Source organism: Macaca thibetana, chromosome 5 (assembly GCF_024542745.1).
Source record: "Macaca thibetana thibetana isolate TM-01 chromosome 5, ASM2454274v1, whole genome shotgun sequence".
Lineage (NCBI taxonomy): Eukaryota > Metazoa > Chordata > Mammalia > Primates > Cercopithecidae > Macaca > Macaca thibetana.
In genome coordinates, this window is record NC_065582.1 from 43,312,225 (window position 1) to 43,332,620 (window position 20,396).

The 20,396-nt window shown below is 38.5% G+C and overlaps 1 protein-coding gene and 1 long non-coding RNA gene across 6 annotated transcripts in view; one reads left to right on the forward strand and one right to left on the reverse strand.

Moving 5' to 3' along the window:
• Positions 1 to 1,209: 1,209 nt before the first annotated feature.
• LOC126954596 (uncharacterized) lies at positions 1,210 to 6,204 on the reverse strand. The gene is made up of 3 exons (XR_007725653.1): positions 6,126 to 6,204; positions 5,540 to 5,645; positions 1,210 to 2,398 (listed from the first exon to the last, which is right to left on the reverse strand). It is a non-coding gene; the product is annotated as an uncharacterized LOC126954596 (long non-coding RNA).
• A 313-nt stretch (positions 6,205 to 6,517) lies between these two features.
• Positions 6,518 to 20,396, forward strand: part of SLC10A7 (solute carrier family 10 member 7) — a 259,177-nt gene continuing 245,298 nt past the window's right edge. For 2 of the 5 annotated variants that reach the window (XM_050791781.1, XM_050791782.1), the window contains exons 1-3: positions 6,540 to 7,038; positions 11,549 to 11,631; positions 18,810 to 18,946. In XM_050791781.1, the coding sequence (XP_050647738.1) occupies positions 6,939 to 7,038; positions 11,549 to 11,631; positions 18,810 to 18,946 (320 nt within the window). In that variant the 5' untranslated portion in view covers positions 6,540 to 6,938. Of the gene's footprint in view, positions 7,039 to 11,548; positions 11,632 to 18,809; positions 18,947 to 20,396 lie in introns of all 5 variants that reach the window. The other 3 variants (XM_050791779.1, XM_050791780.1, XM_050791783.1) reach the window with 3 other exon arrangements.

Here is a 20,396-nt window from a genome sequence, read left to right on the forward strand (position 1 = left end):
TTTATGTGGATTGTTTATGAACAGTTTATTCCATCCAAAGTGCTCATCTCCCAGATAGAAGCATGGTGGGCTTTTCCACATGATTCGAGTCTCTGCTTAAATCACATTCCTTCAGAGAAGTTTTCTGTTAAAGATTATTTGTGCCCCTTTCCCCCAAATTCACATCTTGAAATCCTCATCATGAACATAATAGTATTTGGAGGCAGGGCTCTTAAGAGGTGATTAGGTCATGAGGGTAGAAACCTTATGATGGGATTAGCTACCTTCTAAGAAGATACAATGAGCTTGCTGTCTGTCTCTGCTATGTGAGCACACAGCAAGACAGCCATGTGCAAACCAGGAAGTGGACCCTCACCTGACAGGGATCTGTCTACAACTTGATCTTGGACTTCTTAACCTCCATAACTATGAGAAATGTTTTTTAAACTACTCAGTCTTGGGTAACTTGTGATAGTAGCCCAAACTAAGACACCTTCTCTGACTTCAATTAAAGTAGCCCCCTTGTTACTCTATCACATGACCTTGCTTTATTTTCATCGTGGCACTTGTCACTTCTTGCCACCTTTTTCTTTATGTTATTATTATTAGAACACACAAGGAAAGCTGAAACTTTGTCTCTTCTATTTCCTTATAACCCCACTACTTAGACTAGTGCCTACTACACAGCAGGAGCTCAATATTTGCTGCATAAGTGAATGAGTAAACATTTATTCCATGCAAGATAATGGATATATACTATTCCATTTAATCTTTTCATCAGCCCAATGAGATACAATTCCTATCACCATTTTATCAAACATAAACTTTGTGGGAGCAGGCATAGGTGTACCCATACCTTTTTGGTAAAATTAATCATTCATCCATATTATGAATAAGTAAATGAACCACATTCCAAGAAATCAAGTAGTTTGTGTAAGTAACAAAGTTTAGAAAATAGATATCTACTGCATTAATGCCTATGGCTTCCATAATCTGTTGTTGAAGAATCCCAGAGCTACAGTTTGAGCCAACTCCATTCTCAAGAGATGGAACTCTCATTTTGCCTGCCTTCCGGACAGCTTTATTGACACACTCCAGTCAACCCTGAATTCCAGATATATAAAACTGAATTTTAGATTGATTCCCCAAATCTACTTTGTAGATTTGTCAGCTAAAACAAGGGCACCAGCACCTATCTGCCAAACAAATTCCTGGGAGTCATTTTCGACTTCCTTTCTATTCCCCTACAGGTGACCGGTAGTTTATTTTTCCTGTTTAATAGTTTTTATACGAATTGCCTTTTCCAGCTCCATTGATTTAGTCACTTCCCGAACTATTTGTCCAGAGACTGCTTCTAAGATAATCCTTTCAGCAAGACCAAGCATGACACTTGGTAGCTTAAAATCCTTCTGTGACTTTCTAGCTTTTAATAAATCCCTCACTGCAACATGAGAAGTCTCATATGGTCTGCACTCTACCCAGGTTTCCGTCTTTCTCCTATCACTCTCCCCTCACTGACTGGTCTAGTTACACTGGTCTTTAAATTCCATGAAGTGTCAAGTTCTTCCTTGGCTCAGCAACTCATGTTTCTTCACTTTTCAGACATCAGGGATGCCTGCTTTCTCCAAATACACTATTGTCAACACCCTGCGATTTTCCTTCCACAAACCACAAGTTGTTTGCATCTGTTTCCTGCACTAGATCATAAGCTCTATGAAGGAAAGTTTTGTGTCTTTTTTTTTTTTTTGGCTCACCATTGAATGCTCAGCATCTGACACATGCCTGGCATACAGTGAAGGGCACATTAAAATTAAATATGTGTTCAATAAACAAATTGAGTATTTATTGAGTAAGCAAAGTTTATTGTGTGTCTTTTAAAGAATTTTACTTTTATGTGTCCATTTTGGTTGGGATGGTGACTGGTGAAATGGCAGAGGTAAAGAAAAAAAACTAAGGTGAGAAGCAGTGGAAAGAAAAAAACGACAGAAAAAAACGAGGAGATAGAAGAGTGAATGAAGAGAGTATTGGAAGAGAGAGAAGGTAGAGATGGGTCTTATAGTGGGGTGAATGGCAGCCACATCAAAGGCAAATTCACATCAAAATCCTGGAAGCTGTGAATGCTGCTGTATTCATTTCTCCGGGTACTATAACAAAGTTCTGCAAACTGAATGGCTTAGGATAACCAACACTTATTTTCTCACAGTTCAGAAGGCCAGAAGTCTAAAATTGAGGTGTCAGCAGGGTTTGTTGCTCTAGAAGCACTGAGAAAAAAAGCTATTCCATGCCTCTTTCCTAGTTTCTAGTGGTTGCTGGAAATCCTTGGCGCTCCTTGGCTTGCTGACACATCACTCTAATCTCTGCTTCCATCTTCACATGGGCTGTCTTCTTTGTGTCTCTCCTGTGTCCCCACATGACATTCCTATAAGGATACCAGTCACTGGATTTAGGATCCACCTTAATCCAGCATAACCTCATCTTATTTATATCTGCAAAGACCTGATTGCTAACTAAGGTCCAATTCTGATGTTCTAGGAAAACATGAGTCTTTGGGAGACACTATTCCACAGAGTACAGTTACCTAATTTGGAAAAGCATATATACAAATGTACAGTCCCCTCTTATCTTCAGTTTCGCTATCCATGATTCAGTTACCTGCATCAACCACAATCCAAAATTATTAAGTGGAAAATTCCAGAAATAAACAATTCATGAGTTTTAGGTTGTAAGCTGTTCTGAGTAGTGTGATAAAATCTTGCACTGTCCAGGACATAAATTCATCCTTTGTCCAGCATATCCATGTTGTAGACAGTACCTGCCCTTAGTCACTTAGTAGCCATCTTGGTTACCAGATACTGCTGTGGTGTCACACTGCTTGTGTTCAAGTAATCTCCCTATTTTTTTAAACTTAATTGTTCTATTTTATTAGTCATGTGCTACATACGATGTTCTGGTCAAGACAGTGCTCCCATAAGACTATAATGAAGCTGCTAGGTGTGGTGGTGTGTGCCCGTGGTCCCAGCTACTTGGGAAGCTGACGCGGGATCGCTTGAGCCCAGGAGTTCAAGGCTGCAGTGAACTATGATCACACCACTGCACTCAGGCTTGTGCAACAGAGTGAGACCCGTTTTCTTAAAAAAAAAAAAAAAAAAAAAAAAGACTATAATGAAGCTGAAAAATTCCTATTATCTAGTGAAAATGTCGTCATTTGTAATGTCATAATGCAACACATTATTTATGCAAATCTACGATGAAAAAAATAAATCAAGCAAAACACCACAGACATATTTCTGAAAAGAGCAATATCTCCCAAAGAGACTGAGGCAGGTCCTTCAGGAGGTACTCTGGAAGAAGGCATTGTTATCATATAAGATGACAGCTCTATAGAGGTTACTGCTCCTAAAGACCTTCTACAGGGACAAGATGTGGAGGTAGAAGACAGTGATACTGATGGTCCTGACCATGTGCAGGCCTAGGCCAAAACGTGTGTCTTAGTTTTTCTAAAAAAGTTTAGAAAAGTAAAAACAAAAATGTAAATAGAAACAGGTTATAGAATAAGAATATAAAGAAAATATTTTGGACAGTTATACAATGTGTTTTAAGCTAAGTGCTGTAACAAAAGTCAAAAAGTTAAAAAATTAAAAAGTTTATAAAGTTAAAAGTTATAGTAAGTTAAGATTTATTACTGAATTTAAAAACTACTGTTAAATTAAATGTAGCCCAAGTATAGTAGTTATAAAGTCTACAATAGTGTAACGTCCTAGGCCTTAACATTCATTCACCACTCATTCACTGACCCACCTAGAGCAACCTCCAGTCCTACAGGCTCCATTCATAGTAAGTGCTCTATACAGGTATACCATGTTTTTTTCTAAAGAAATGGAATCTTGTTATGTTACTCAGACTGGCCTCAAACTCCTGGATTCAAGTGAGTCTCCCATCTCACCCTCTCGAAGTAGCTGGGACTAGAGGCACACACCACCACGTCTGACTCCATTAAAAAAAAACCTCTTATACTGTAATTTTACTACACTTTTTCTGTGTTTAGATATGTTTAGATACACAAATACCACTGTGTTGCAACTGCCTACAGTATTCAGTATAGTAATATGCTGTATAGGTATGCAGCCTAGGAGCAACAGGCTATACCATATAGTCTAGGTGTGTTGTACACTATATTGTGTAGGTTTGTGTAAGTACACTCTATGATGTTTCTATAATGATGAAATCGTCTAACCATGCATTTCTCAGAATGTAACCCGGTGGTTAAGCGATGCCTGACTGTATTAATTATTTGTTCATCTCCTACTGTGCCTAATATATAAACCAAAAATTATCATAGGGATGTATGTATAGGAAAAAATACCATAGCATATATAGATAGGGTTCAGTACAACCAGCAGTTTCAGGTATCTACCTAAGGTTCTTGGAACATATCCTTCCAGAATAAGGGGGGACTACTGTGATTGAGTTAAGGATCTTGAGAGATCATTTTGGATTATCTGGGTAGGCTCTAAATCCAATGACAAGTGTCTTTATAAAAGGTACACAGAAGAGGAGGTGCAACGTGAAGATGGATGCAGAGACTAGAAGAACGTGGCCACTAGAAAAAAAATACAGAGGAGAATGTGATGTGAAAGCAGTGGCAGAGATTGGAGCACTGTAGCTACCAGCCAAGGAAGGCACCACCAGAAGCTAGAAAAGGCAAGGAAGGACTCTCCCCTAGAGCCTTCAGAGGGAGTATGGCTCTGCCAAAATCTTGATTTTGGACTTCTGTCCTCCATAACTAGTGAGATAATAAATTTCTGTTGTTTGAAGGCATCCAAGTTCGAGTATTTGTTTCAGCATTCACAGCAAACAAACACAGGCCTTAAGAGAATATAATTCACAGTACCTTATATTCTTTTCCTTTAAGTACCATTAAAATCAAAACAAAAAAATCTCTGAGTTAGATTCTGCTCTAAACAGATCAAAGAGGTCTTAGTAAATATTTTGTGAACAGCTGTAAAGTTAAAACAGCTCAATTTCTGTAAACTTAATGTTTAATGATGTTTTAATATGAAGCTATGCCTTCAATGACTGAGACATATGACTCTTTAACCTACTAAGAAATTACTATAAGAAAATAATTATGTTGTAAACTATCTTTCATTTATCTTCACTTATCTTCTGCCTGCCTGACAATTAACATCAAATTTTATCATATTTCATGTACCTGTCTCTTTTCAGAGTAAACTGTTTAATGTCATCTATGTCTCCCCGTTAAGTTCTTTTTATCTTGAAATTAATTTTTTTTCATGTTGCCTGATGTATAATTAGATGACACTTGGTACTGTGTAACCTACAACTGGGAGCACAACTCTTAAAGTGGCTTAGTTTCTGGAAGTCGTGCCATCAAGACAAAGCTGAATTAAATAGAGGAAATGACACGACGAGTGTCTTTCCAGCTTTGAATAAATTCAGAATTAAAGTCTGGCATCACGAAACAATCTCTTCCAAACCTTAAGTTCTATTTTTAACCATTAAAGTGGCAGGTGCCAGGTTATTTGAAAACGTCACATACTTTTTTCTTTCTTTCTTCATCTGGATGAATGATACAGAGGAGTTCATGCTCTTGCAGGGTCTACCGGTAGGAAGTCCATTCATGAAACCATCAATGTCACTGGTTGCTACAAGACATTTCAAGGAAGAAACTGGAAGACAGAACTAGCACTCGTGGCAAGGGAAGGTAGGACTTCCCAACCTCTCAGACTCAATCCCCCACCACCTCGGCTTTGGAATCCCCGACCCTCTTCCCAGAGTTTTCCTGTGGCTTGGGTAGGTCAGCCCTGGGGTCGAGCCAGAGTGGGCACCCGCACGCCCAGGGGCTTGCCAGCGCAGACCCCACTCCGCCCGCGAGTAGCTTGGTTGGTGGGAAGACTTGAGCTCTCACTCTCGCCCGCAAAGGCAAATCTGCCCCGATCCCTGCAGTCCTCCCCAGTCCCGGAGACAGGTGTGGGCCGCAGAGGGAAGGGGATCCGGGCCAAATGCCCACCCGCAGGCGAGCAACCTGGCGAGGTCCGGCCCACCTTCCTTGGGTTGCAGCCAACACCGGCAAGCCGGGGTTCAGCAAACGTGGGCGTCTGCCCGGCGCCGGATTTTCAACCCACCGCCAGGAGTAAGGCTCCCCGCCCACCAGCGAGCCACTTTCCCGCGCGGACACCTCTAACTCGGGCAGCTGAGGCTGGGAACTCGCAGATCCAGTGGCCTCCCCTCCCGCCCGCGCACACGTCAGCGCTGGCGTCGTGGAAGCGCCGTAATGTCTCGAAGAAGCGCGTCTCCAGGCTTGCATCCCGCTGTCGCAGCTTCAACGGAGAAATCCCTTGCCCCAAACACACGTCAGCCCTGCCCGCGGAGTCATGGCACAGCAAAAGAGAGGCTCTCCATGGAGATATGCTCCAGAAACGTGGGTGGCTGTGCCTAAAGGTTTGTTAGAGAAGGACAATCAGTGAAGTCTTGCTGGCTGTGGCGCCTTACGACGCTCTCCCCGACCCCTTGTCATTTAGAAAGTTCCGCAGGTCTCGGCAGCGGTGGGTTTGTTAGCCCCATCCGGCCGCCAGTCTCCCTTGCCCGATTGCCCACGTTTGTCGGCCTGGTCCAAGTTCTTCCTTTCAAAGCATCTGCACCTGCGAGCCCGCGGCCGGAGGCGCTGGGGGCGTTTGTGCGCATGTATTCGAAGGCGCGTGGTAGTGATGGCGGCGCTCAGTGAGACTTTCCTGTCACTGGATACTACTACTCCCAACCTTCCTCAAAGCCGCCGGAGCAACCCCCAGGTCTTTAGTTTACAACTGGCAATTTGACTTGCTCTGCTGCATGTCTGGAGGGACCAAGGAAAGTGTGGAGACGCTCCAGGGATTAGGTGATCGGAGCTTGAAAAGAAAAAAAGCCAAACAAATAAACAAAACCCACCCACCCTAACAAATATGAGGCTGCTGGAGAGAATGAGGAAAGACTGGTTCATGGTCGGAATAGTGCTGGCGATCGCCGGAGCTAAACTGGAGCCGTCCATAGGGGTGAATGGGGGTAAGTGCTGCACCTCTGCCGGCTCCACCGCGGCTCCCACTTCAGAACTAATTTGTTAGTCTTGGAAAGGTGGGGCAACTCTCATTGCAAACGCTTGCCAATTTCAGGGGCATTGACCAGCCTTTGGCCCTTTTGCTGATTTTCTAATTTACCGATCCCAGAGGGAACTTGTAATTAGGAACGGGGCAAAGGAATTTGAGCGCAGGTAGCCTTTTCCGTAGACAAACAATGACTATCCTCAGTGTTAAGAAGTGAGGTTACAGAGAATGAAACTTACTCCTCTTGCCTTCAAAGTAGCATCCTATCCCAAGAGAATCTAGGTTGCTGAGTTCAGTATCTATCCTGGAGTGGACGTCATTATCGAATCTACTTTCGAGTCCTCCCCGCCCCCACATTAAAAAAAAAAAGTGGAGGAAAAACAAGAAAAAGGGACACCACCGCCCCCAACTCAGATTTTATGGCCCACATGTTGAAGAGTGATGATTTGCTGTAGTTGCTGGCACTCCAGAAACTCCCAAGCCGACTGACACGTTGCACTCTTTCATTACAGGGCACTACTTCCGTGTGCTGCCGGGATTCAGTTGCTATACTAGCAGTCTAACAGATACAGACTGTTAGACTATGTATAATGTAATGTGTGCTTTGGCAAGGAAATGTAGATGGACTGAAAGCATACTTAGATCTCTGAATAGTGGGAGTTTTGTACTGGAGGTGATGGGCACTGGTGGGAACATTAGAAATATTAGGTTTTTTTATGCCCCACCCCCCTATACCTTTAGACAATCTTGTCCTACTTTTCATAAACATTAATTTAATTTATTCAATTCGCTTGTCTTTTTGACCTTGTTTGTCAGTTTCCAAGCTTATTGAAAGGTTTAATACCTAACTCATGCAACCGGAGCAAATAAGGACCGAGGTGAACAGGCACAATCTTTCATAGTAGGAAGCGCTCAGGAGGATATTTAAAGTTATTTGTATCTTTTTGTTAAAACATGATGGAAGTGAATGAAATGATCCCTCAGGAGAACAGTAGTGGTCCCTTCTCCCCTTAACCTCCACCCAATTACTCTGTTTAGAAGTAGCTTCCGGGAACATTTTAAAAGCAATTATTTAAACCAAAATTGTGGAGATGAAGGCTTTTTTGTTTGTTTTAAAATTTTGTTCTTTTGTATTCAACTAAGAACAAAATGTGTAGAATATGTAACTATGAGAATAAAGCAGTTATTCCTGGTGGTTTCTCCCTCTGATTGATGGTAATAGTTTCTTCTTTAACACCGCTGCTCTGTGAACTTTTGGGAAACTCTTGTGAAGATCAGGTCTGTCAAATGAAGACCCCCCCCCCCCATCCCCGGAGCTAAATGAATAGTAAGACTTAGAGTACCTTTGCATGATCTGCAATGCACACTTCACTAGGTATCGCTTCTGGTGTTAGATCTCTTATTTGCTCAGTTTTGAGATGAAACTACAGAGGATGTATGATCTTTAACTTTAAATCTGCAGGGGCTAAATTTGGCAAAATATCTTTTACCTTATATTCCCAGATATTCTGTGGGAAGAAAGGTGTTGAATGCTGAATCATTTCCGTGGGGCTTTTCTGCAGTGGCATGTATGAGATAGATTCTGCAAACTTATGTGTTCCATAGACTGCTTATTAACATTTTGGTACATTATTGTATCATAGAAATGCCGTTTCCCATTTTCACTAGTCCTTATGTCTTTAATGTAGGATAATTCATTCCTTTGTTTAATTACAATAGAATGTTAAGAGTGAGAGGGTAACATTTAAAGTGTTTTAAGCCAACATGCTTCTTTTACAGTTGAAGATACTGAAGCTTGATGCCAGGTGATTCTCTCTAGGTTAAGGTAGCTAGCTTAGGGAAGAGGAACTATTGGAGACCGGGTATTTAAAATTTCTGGGAAACTTCTACTTCTCAAGCAAGCCAGATTCCTTGACTTTAAAATCTGCTCCTGAATCACCCTGCTTAGCTGCTGAAGAAATATTGCTTGTGTGAGCTGCTGAGACAGATTCACTCACAAGTGTAAAGATAATGTACCTCTTTGTAAAAGTTTTGGAACAGCCTCCACTGCCCCCAAATATAATGCCTTTTGCACTTGCCTTCTCCCTTTCCCTCCCTTTTCTCAGATCTCAGCAAAATGATTTGTGTAAATGCCAGGCATATTACATAATTTATTACAGCGTTTGAGGAAATCTTTGTTTCTTTTATTCATTGTTGTACTACAAATGCCTAAGACATAGTAGGTCCTCTCTCTCTCTATATATAAAATTTTATATATTATGTTAAATAATAATATATATTATGATATATATTATGTATAATATATTATTATATATTATGTATAATATATTATGTATAATATATATTCTTTCTCAGAGGGGCCTTGAAATAGTATGTATATTATATATTATGTATATAACATTATATATCTAATATATATAACATAATATATAAAATATGTTATATACATAATATATTATATGTTATGTTAAATATATGAAGACTTTATTATTATATATTATGTTATATAATATTTATATTATATTATATATATGTGTTGTTTTTTCCTGAGCTTGGTCTTCTGTCCATATATCGAGCAAGTAGAGAGTTTCAGGCTATGGAGGAGCGATGATTGTTGTCCTGTTCTTTTGCCTAAGTGAGTGTATTAGTTTCTTAGGGCTGCCACAACTAATTACCATGAACCAGGTGGCTCAATACAACAGAAATTTATTCTCTCATAGTTCTAGAGGCCAGAAGTCTGAGGTCAAGATGTTCTCCAAAGGACATCTGGGAAAGAATCCTTTGCATCTTCTAGCTTGTGGTGGTTGCCAGCCATTCCTTGGATTGTGGCAATATAACTCCACTCTCCAGCTCTGTCACCACATGGCTGTCTTCCCTGTGCATGTGTCTGTGTCCAAATTTCCATCTTTTAAGAATACCAGTTATTGGATTAATGATCCTTCTAATCCAATAAGACCTCATCTTAACTTTATTACATCTGCAAAGACCCTATGTCCAAAAATGTCACATTCACAGGTTCTGGGTGGGCATGAATTTTGGGAGTAGGGGACACTATTCAATCTAGTACAAGAGGACTGAATAGAATGGCATATATGAGATGATCTTAGATTTTTTTAAATGTTGCCATATACTAAGATTTCTCAGCTTTGGCACATTGACATTTTGAACATGATAATTTTTGTTGTTGGAGGGGCTGTTCTATGCCTTCCAAGATGTTTAATAGAATTCTTGATCTCTACCCACTAGACGTTAGTAGCACATCCTATCCCCCAAGTTATGACAACCAAAAAACATTTCTAAACATTGTCAAATGTCCATGGAGGGCAAGATTGCCACTGCTGGAGAACCATTGGTATACAGGTATAAAATGTCATTTTTTCAGGACTGCATTTTTTGAAAGAATGTTGTTCTTTGTTAGCACATTAGGTCTTCAAGCCAATTGTGGACATGTCACAAATGATACTCATATCAACTCACAAATGATACTTTTAACTATTGTTCTCACAGTGTTAACACATTTGAATGCTGCCATCCTAACTCCAGAGAGGATTTCCTGGAAGGCAGGGATCAAGCCTGGCTGGGTCACCATGTATCTCTAGGGCCTAGCATAATTTAATAATAATTACAGTCATAGCAATATATTATTGAGTACTTTATATGCATTATCTCATTCACATGGCAAGTTCTTAATAAGTATTTGTAGAATGAATACTCTTGGGCAGAACTGAATACGTGTGTGATTACAAGCTTTTGTTTCTGGTATCCTAGAAGAAATGAAATAATATTTGCTAAATAGAAGGGAACCTCTTCCATTGATACTCTTCTTTGGGTTCAGGGGTATTTTGATTGTTATATAAGCGCTGATACCACGATAGATATAATTAGGACCTGTATTGAGAGATGTTGCTTACGTGCTCTCCTGTGTGCTGCTTTATTCTTCTGGTCTGAAGATACTGTGCTGAGCAAGACAGCCATGGTCCTTGCCCTCTGGAAAATGCTCTCTGGAGTTAGGCTGTATCACACAAATGCTTACCTCTGTTGGGACAGTAGGACACTAGGGGTGACACTGATATCTAAACTACCATTTGTTGTCCTTCAGTAGATTATTATTATTATTATTATTATTATTTTGAGACAGAGTCTTGCTTTGTTGCCCAGGCTGTAGTGCAATGGTGTGATCTCGTCTCACTGCAACCTCTGCCTCCTGGGCTCAGGTAATCCTCCCACTCAGCCTCCCAAGGAGCTGGGATTACAGGCATGCATCACCATGTCAGGCTAATTTTTGTATTTTTAGCAGAGACTGGGTTTTGCCATGTTGGCCAGGCTGGTCTTGAACTCCTGGCCTCAAGTGATCTACTTGCCTCGGCCTCCTAAAGTGTTGGGATTACAGGCGTGAACAAATAGATTCTTCTTTTGTGCCAAGTTATCTATTGAAATTCTTTTCTAACAATAACTCATTTTTCTCTTTTTAGGACCACTGAAGCCAGAAATAACTGTATCCTACATTGCTGTTGCAACAATATTCTTTAACAGTGGACTGTCATTGAAAACAGAGGTACTGTCATTTATGGGATACATGAAAAGCAGGGAGAAAAATTTAATTTGTACTTACCTTAAATTTCAGAGTCCTTTGGTAAAGCTATTTATAGCTATAATCTGAAGGATTCACTGTAGCAGAAGATAACTTGGTCAGCAAAGGACTTGTGTTTCATTCCTGCATACATGCATTATAAAAGCTGTACAGTTGAGCAGCATGGGTCCTGAGGATGTGGTTATAATGAGTGTGTTTTTAATATGACAGTTGAACTGAAGCATCTACTTTAGTTCTACCTCAGCTTATGGTGGTAACTACAGTGGTACCTACTATGCCTGGGCACATTTGAGCTGTTGATGTTCAGTTTGGTTTCCATAACTTTTGTGGATCATCTTTGGTTCCCAGGACTCATGCTATTCAAATAATGCTTAATTTGTCATAACTTAATTTTTATTTAGAAAAGCTTATTATTCCTTAGCATATCTATTAAATATTAATAGATGTCTTAAGAGAAATATTGGTGTTTTTCATTTGACACGTATGTGTGTGTGTATATATATACACATACAGAGATCCACACACACACAGCATACCCATATATATGTAATGTTATTTACTGATTCAGGTTTCACTGAACATGAGATTCTCTTGGAAGTAAAGAAATCCAGACATTTTTACATTTACTTGTGAGAGAGGAAGAGTAGAATTTATGATTCTCTTTTGACTTACAATGGAAGAAAATGAGAGAGGAGAAAATACCCATTTGCTCTTGAAGAAATTACATAAAACTATCATTCTAACATCCTGTTCTTATGTAGATGGGAATATCTCACTATAAGAAGGTTTTTTTTGTTTTTGGAAATGGCTTTAAAAATTAAAATTCTGGTCCAGCATCATGTCTTACCTTTATTTAAGTGTAATTTGAATGAAGACTAAATTTAGTTATTTCCTTCTTAGACCACCCTAGTAGCAACATGGAAAAAATATGACTTTACTAAATTTATGTATTCTGTAGCCATCAGGTTGGTATAAATCTTTTCATTGGGGTTTTTTTTTTTTTTTTTTTTTTTTTTTTTTTTTTTTTTTTTGAGACAGAATCTCACTCTGTTGCCCAGGCTGGAGGGCAGTAGTGCCATCTCGGCTCACTGCAACCTCCACCTCCTGGGTTCAAGTGATTCTCCTGCCTCAGCCTCCCAAATAGCTGGGACTACAGGCACCCACCACCACGCCTGGCTAATTTTTGTATTTTTAATAGAGGTGGGGTTTCACTACATTGCCCAGGCTGGTCTCAACCTCCTGACCTCAAATAATTCACCCACTTCAGTCTCCCAAAGTGTTGCAATTACAGGCGTGAGCCACCATGCCCGGCCTCATTGGGGTATTTTTTCATATACATAGGATCATTGTGTAGTGTCTATAACTGATAAATTATGTCTCAAGAATTGTAAATATTTTCTGTGATTACTTGCTCTTCTGAAAATAACTGACACGGGATGAGATTTCCCAGTATGTCAAATTCCAATTTTGGTAAACAATATTGATATGAGAGGACCATGATTACTACTTACAGGGCACAGACTTTTGTTCTGTCAACATATGAGTTCTAATATTGGTTCTCAAATGTGGGGCACAGTGATACAGAAAGATATTTGCCACTACCATAATGTTGGACTGGTCTTGTTTGGAGGTCTTCCTGCTGACCTTGGCTAATGCTCTTTATGGAGCAGCTTTCTAACCCAAGTCCTTTACTTGGGACGTTGCTCTGTGTCCCCTGGTGGCTGCTTAATGGCTACAGCTGTTACTTGTGCCATGGGAAATCCAGAAAGCGACTTGATTTCTCTCACTCCTTAGCTTCTTAATGCGATTCTGTGAAGCAGATAACTTTATGGGATGAAGGAGTTGAAGAAGGAAGAATGTCACAGCTGTCAGCATTTCTCTAAGGACTGACTTCTTTTGTAAGCACCTAAGAAACCTTCAGAGTCATCCAGCTAATTTGGATCTAATGAAATGCCGTTATCTTATGCTTTATCGTGGTATCTAAGCAGCAATCAGAGCCATTTCTTCCATGAAAAGCCCTTTTCAAACGAATACAACATTAAGTCATTTTCAAAAGCCATTTAACTTAAGATGTCCTAGATTGTATCATTGTGTAATATTAAACCACTTCTAAACCCTGCTAATTTCATGGGTAACTTGTAACTTAGGAGGTAGCAGTCATATTTGTTTACTAGTTAGTAATCCTAAATTCATTTCGGTGGGGATTACGATTTGTATATTTTATTAGGTCCTAAAATAGTTCGTTTTTGCACATGGGAGACAGTGAATTATTATTGATTTGAGTTTATTTGGAAGCATTTGTGTTGGTCCCATTCAAGTTTGATTTATATTGAACATTTCTTGTATGACTCATACATTGATTTAATGACATGTATTCTAAAATTTATTTTACTAATTCGTTAAAATTATAAAGGACGCTGTACTAATGCAATGCTTAGTCTTCAGTTTTATGACTATTAATTTCTAGTTTTTTGAAATTTTGTTGTATTGAAGTGAAATATGGTCACATTTAAAATTCATATTTAGTTCACTTCAAACCTTTAGTTTCGGAGGATTTGTCTCTTAGCCAACTGTGGCAGAGTGAATTTGTTTAAACAAATATCAATTAAGTGCTTATGGCTACAAGGCATGGTGCTGGGGATAGAAACAAATGTGAGCAGGAGACTCAGGGGCTGAAAAAAGGTCCTGAGTAGGGCAGACGATGCAAGTTTTTCTTTATTTTTCTGTAAAAATTATTATTTTTTATCCTATTAGCAGAAAAGCAAATATAGCAAACTCTAAACTTTAGACTTATGCTGTTTGTTTCAAGCCCAGAGCTATGAGCCTGACTCTCAGCAAATGAATGAAATGGTCAGATAAAGGGTTACAAGAGAAATCGGTGTCTAATGAAAATATTTCTGTGTCCCAATCAGAGCCCTGGTTTTAAGCAATGCTTGATGCTGTCAGTGAGACTCTGGTACAATCAGTACATGATGTGGAGTGTCTTCTTAAGTTTATTTTAATGAATTTTGACCTATATTACATGTGAATAAACAAACTATGATGCAGAGCCAACTTTTTGATTATTCATGATGGCACTTATTTGACTATGTGGCCCAAAATTCTACATGGGTATGTATGAAATAATAACTATTTTAGGATTTACAGGGTTTACTTGCTTGTTCTTTTCTGTTATTATCTTGTTTTATCTTTATGGTTGTATGAAGAAGATATGGAAAAATATATGACTCTGGGATTTTGTGAAAGTCTTGAAAATCTTTCTTAGAAGCACTTCCCTATTGTTAAGAGGCCCCTTATGAGCCAACATGGTTGGTTGTTGTGACTCGTTTTGCTCGGTTCTTTACAGTATCATCATCCCGATGCAGTGGCAATTTCTAATTGTCATTTATTAGGTCAGCAGTATTTTCTAAGCACATTTTAGTTTTTATAACTTGTTTCTTTTGTAATAAAAGTGGTATTTACTTATTGTAGAAAGATTAGAAAGATTAAAAATAACTACTATTAACTATTAACATCCATTTTTTAGTCCTTTTTAAAAAATATGTTTTATATGCATAATATTTTAAAAATAAAATTGTATGGGAATGTAAGTATGTTTATACCCATATTATGGACCCATACACATATACACATGTAATCTTATCCTATTCTTTTCATGTAACATTATCTACTTTTAACATAATTTAATATTATTTAAATTTTCTTTCTATATTATAACAAAAATGTTTATTTTATTTGCTTTTATGAACATATGATTTATTCACATAGTTCAGAATTAAAAGGTATAAAGATATGTGTAAGTCTTTTTTTTTCACTCTTCCACCAACTATCCAGTTTTCTTCTCTGGAGACAGACAATGTTAACAATTTCTGTGTACCTTTCCAGAGATATTCCATGTGAAACATACACATGTGTATTCTACCCCCCTACAGATTGTATTTCATACTGTTTGGCACCTTAACTTATTTTACTTAAAAAACGTATCTTGTACATTGTTTCATCTAAACACATAAAGAACCCCATTTTTTTTGTACACCAAATAGTATTCTGTTGTATGGTTGTGTCATGATGTTTTTTTGTTTTCCTCTATTGATGAACATTTAGTTAATTTACAAGGTTTTGCTATTACAAACATGTTGCAAAGGATAACCTAAAAATATATTATTTCCTATATTTGGAAACATATGTGAAGGATAAATTCCTAGAAGTGGAATTGCTAGGTCAAATGATATATGTAGTTTAAGTTGTAACGGATATTCCAAGTACCTAGAATGGTACCAGGTGCTCAGTAAGTATTACTTAAATGAAGGAATGAATTGCCAGGTTGTGCTCTCTATAGGTTATGCCAATTTATACACCTATTGATAAAGTAGGGGAGAGATTCTGTACACCTGCATTCTCATCAACAGGATATTTAATAGCTCATAACACTCCAATTAGATTTTAACTTTTTAAATGATTCTCCTATTTTTGGACATTTGTTTCCAGATTTTGCTCTAATAAATAACATTGTGATGATCAATTTTGTGTATAAATATTTACAATCACTTTTTATATCTTTAGGATAAATTCCTAGTCATAAAATTCTGGGGTCCAAGAATATGAATTATATAGTCCTTGATATGTATTACCACATTAATTTTCAGAAAAGTTATGCCATTTTTAATTCCTATCAGAAGTATATGCAGTCTGGGCATGGTGGCTCATGCCTGTAATCCCAGCACTTGGGGAGGCTGAGGCGGGTGGAGCACCTGAGGTCAGGAGTTCCAGACAAGCCTGGGTAACATGGCAAAACCCTATCTCTACTCAAAATACAAAAATTAGCCGGGTGTGGTGGTGGGTGCCTGTAATCCCAGCTACTTGGGAGGTGGAGGCAGGAGAATCGCTTGAACTCAGGAGGCAGTGGTTGCAGTGAGCCGAGATCGCACCACTGCACTCCAGTCTGGATGACAAGAGCGAAACTCCGTCTCAAAAAAAGAAAAGAAAAAAAAAAGTATATGCAAAAATGCCTTAGTGTATTCTGGCTAATCATTTCATTATGGTATTTTAAAAAATAAAAATACTAATATTTGTTTAGTGTTTACCAAATGCCTCTGAGTATATTTAAATGAGATTTGGCTTCAAGGCTGTTGAGAATGAATACTCTGAAACTGCTGGTGCTCAAGTTTTCTCTGGAGTGGAGCTCTAAGAATTCTGATTCACTGTAAGGATGGCTTGCTTTCTCTTAGGTCTGATCCCAGGACCTAATGTGACTTCTGGTAGGCTGAGTGTTTTCTAGTGGTCCTAAATTAGATTGCCAGAAATTCTTTAGATGTCATTTAGGGATGTCTTGTGACCTAACAGGAAGCAACTGCTGTGTGGATCTCCATACAGGGAGATAGACAGTGGGAAGTGATGAGACTAATCTCAGAATGTGGTGATGAGTGAATTAGTCTGCATTAACGTACTGTTGATTAAACTGATAAACTTTGGCTAATGTCTCTGAGGCTGAGGATCTCTTGAACATCTTACCTGAACAAAGGGGCCATTGCAGTTCTATACTTACAACCAGTGACTGTCTGGCATAGTTGAATATGCTTTAATGATCACTTGCTTGTTTTAAAGGACTATAGTTTTTCTAGCACTTTCCAATTTTATTTTAGTTTTCCATTTTGTTTTTATTTCAACACAATATAAACTCAAATGCAAATATTGTTAGTTTATATCTATTTGAATCCCAGAGGTTAACTAATTATCCTTTTTTTAGGTGTCAAACTTGTAACGTGTGCCTGGTTTGTTATGTTTAATGTGCATTTTTTTCTCCTCTTGGGGTAGCATTGGGAGAAGCAGGCATGGGTTTGCTAGCATGCGAGAAAATTTAATTCTGATATTCACCATATAGTAACTCTCAACTTAAATTTCTTCATCGGTAAAACATCGGTAAAAACATCAGATAATAGTATTTACTTAATTAGGTTCTTGTGAGGATTAAGTGAGATAACATGTAAAGTGACAAGCTCAGATTATGGCATAAAGCTGGTATTCTGTTAATGTTAACAAAGAATCTAGTGTAGATTGTGGAAGAAAATGCCATTTGGAATTAGAGACTATCATTGAGGGAAATGTTTTTTAAAGTATTAATTTGTAGATTCAGTAACATCTTGCCAAATCAAGGACTTAAAGCCTTGGTGCAACGCATAGAGGTTAATTACTGTATTTGGTTGAAATGTGATAGATGTTATTAAGGTTTTTTTGAAAATATTTATTATTTTATATAGGTAAACATACATGTATGTTGTTCAACAATCCCCAAATCTATGCTAGTATATAGTTGGCTTAGTCCTCGTCCAGAATTTTACACATCTGATTTGTTAGGGCTTATTGTGTATTGTAAAGAAATTAGAAAAGAATAGTTAATTGAGACCATCCTGGCTAACACGGTGAAACCCCGTCTCTACTAAAAAAAATACAAAAACTAGCCGGGCGAGGTGGCGGGCGCTTGTAGTCCCAGCTACACGCGAGGCTGAGGCAGGAGAATGGCGTGAATCCGGGAGGCGGAGCTTGCAGTGAGCTGAGATCCGGCCACTGCACCCCAGCCCGGGAGACAGAGCGAGACTCCATCTCAAAAAAAAAAAAAAAAAAAAAAAGAAATTTTAGGCCGGGCACGGTGGCTCATGCCTGTAATTCCAGCACTTTGGGAGGCCAAGGGCGGCGAATCATGAGGTCAGGAGACTGAGACCATCCTGCCCAACATGGTGAAACCCCGTCCTACTAAAAATACAAAAATTAGGGGGGGGCCTGGTGGTGGCGGGCACCTGTAGTTCAAACTACTCAGGAGACTGAGGCGGGAGAATTCCTTGAACCCGGGAGGTAGAGGTTGCAGTGAGCCAAGATCTTGCCACTGCAATCTAGCCTGGGCAACGAGCAAAAACTCTGTCTCAAAAAAAAAAAAAAAAAAAGAAATTTTAAACAAAAATACTTTATAACCTTCGTAAGTAACTTTTTTCTCTTGCATTGTCTCATGTGCATTTACTTATAGATAAAAATTTTAGCTATGAAAAAACTCGAAATTAAAAACTAACTCGTGATGTTATTTTAGTAGCGATCTCCTTTCAGGAATAGTTTTCTTACCTTTGTTTATTTTGTTTCCTTAATTTTTCCAGGAGCTGACCAGTGCTTTGGTGCATCTAAAACTGCATCTTTTTATTCAGATCTTTACACTTGCATTCTTCCCAGCAACAATATGGCTTTTTCTTCAGCTTTTATCAATCACACCCATCAACGAATGGCTTTTAAAAGGGTATGTTTAAATCTTTAAAAGTGGGTCCACTTTTAATGGGGCATCTCTAGAGACATTATTGTTTCTATGGCAACTATATACAAAAGGGCTTGTGTGCTATCTTAAAAGGAAGTAAAAACACATCTTTGTTTTCCTTTAAAACAATAGTATTTCATCAAGGAAGTTCATCAAATAACAGAATCTTAAGATACACCCTCATGCTTCATCCTGAGGTTTTAGGATGAGCACTTTTCTGAGAATTTTAAAGAGTGGTCTTGGAAAAAAAATGAGAAGGACTAGCAGATGTAAGATCTGTATGCCAGTCAATTGGATGTCAATTAATTAGAAAATAGCGGAGTATAAGGTGTGTTTTAGAAATGTATAAGAAAGAAAAAAATACCTATATATGGGACAAACGTTACCTTTTCATTGTTTTATGTTTGATATAATACTTGAACTTAGAGCCTGAAGATTGAATTCTGACCATATCTCTAACATACTATGTGACTTTGAGCAAAGTTTTTAAATAGTTTTTAATGTCAATTTCCCTATCTAGAAAGGAGGATAATCATACTTTTACTGCTTATTTACCAATGATGTTGGGGATATCAATTGAAATTACTTATTCATTGATTCAAGTTATTTATTTAGCTTCTACTTTGTTTCAGGAGTTATTATAAATATTGGAGAAACAACAGTGAAATGCCCATTAGTTTTGCATGTTGGGGAGTCTCAGGGGGTGTGGTATCAATAAACAAGTAAGTAGATGAGCAAGATAGAGATAAATGATGTAAAAAGAACAAAACAGTGAGATAATGTGAAAGTGGTTGGGTGGGCAGGCTGGTGATTAATTTAGATTTCAGAGTTCTGGGGGCAGAATGTTCTAGGGAAAGGAAACAGAATGTACAAAGGCTCTAGGGCAGGATCAAGCCTGTTGTTTTCCAGTCAGTAAAGCAGCCAGGAAGGCCAGAGCCTGGTGATGTAGAGGAAAAATACCATGTCCTAACAGTAGAAAAGTAGGCAGGAGTGCGCTATATAGAGCCTTATAGGCCATGGGACAGTGTTCGGATTTTATTCTGAGTGCTATAGGAAGCTATTGGAGGGATTGGAATGAGGGAGTGATGAGGTCTGATTTATGTTTGCAAATGATTCTTCTGATTGCTATGCGGAAAAGAGATAGTAGAGGGGCCTGAGAGAAATCAACTCAGAGAGTAGTGGTGAGGTAGCAGTTCAACAGAGAGAAATGAATGTGTGCCAGATAGATTTTACAGTAGAACTTTCATTGGTGATGGGTAAGGAGGATATAGAAAGAGGACAGAGGAACCAAGGTTTTAGGTTGGAACCACTGGGTAATTGGTAGCATCACTTACTTAAGAGGGGAAAACTAGGTTAGGAGGCATGGTGGAAATCAAGAGTGCCATTTTGGCCAGATTTAGTTTGAGAGAATGACCATCAAATTTCACCAAAAAGT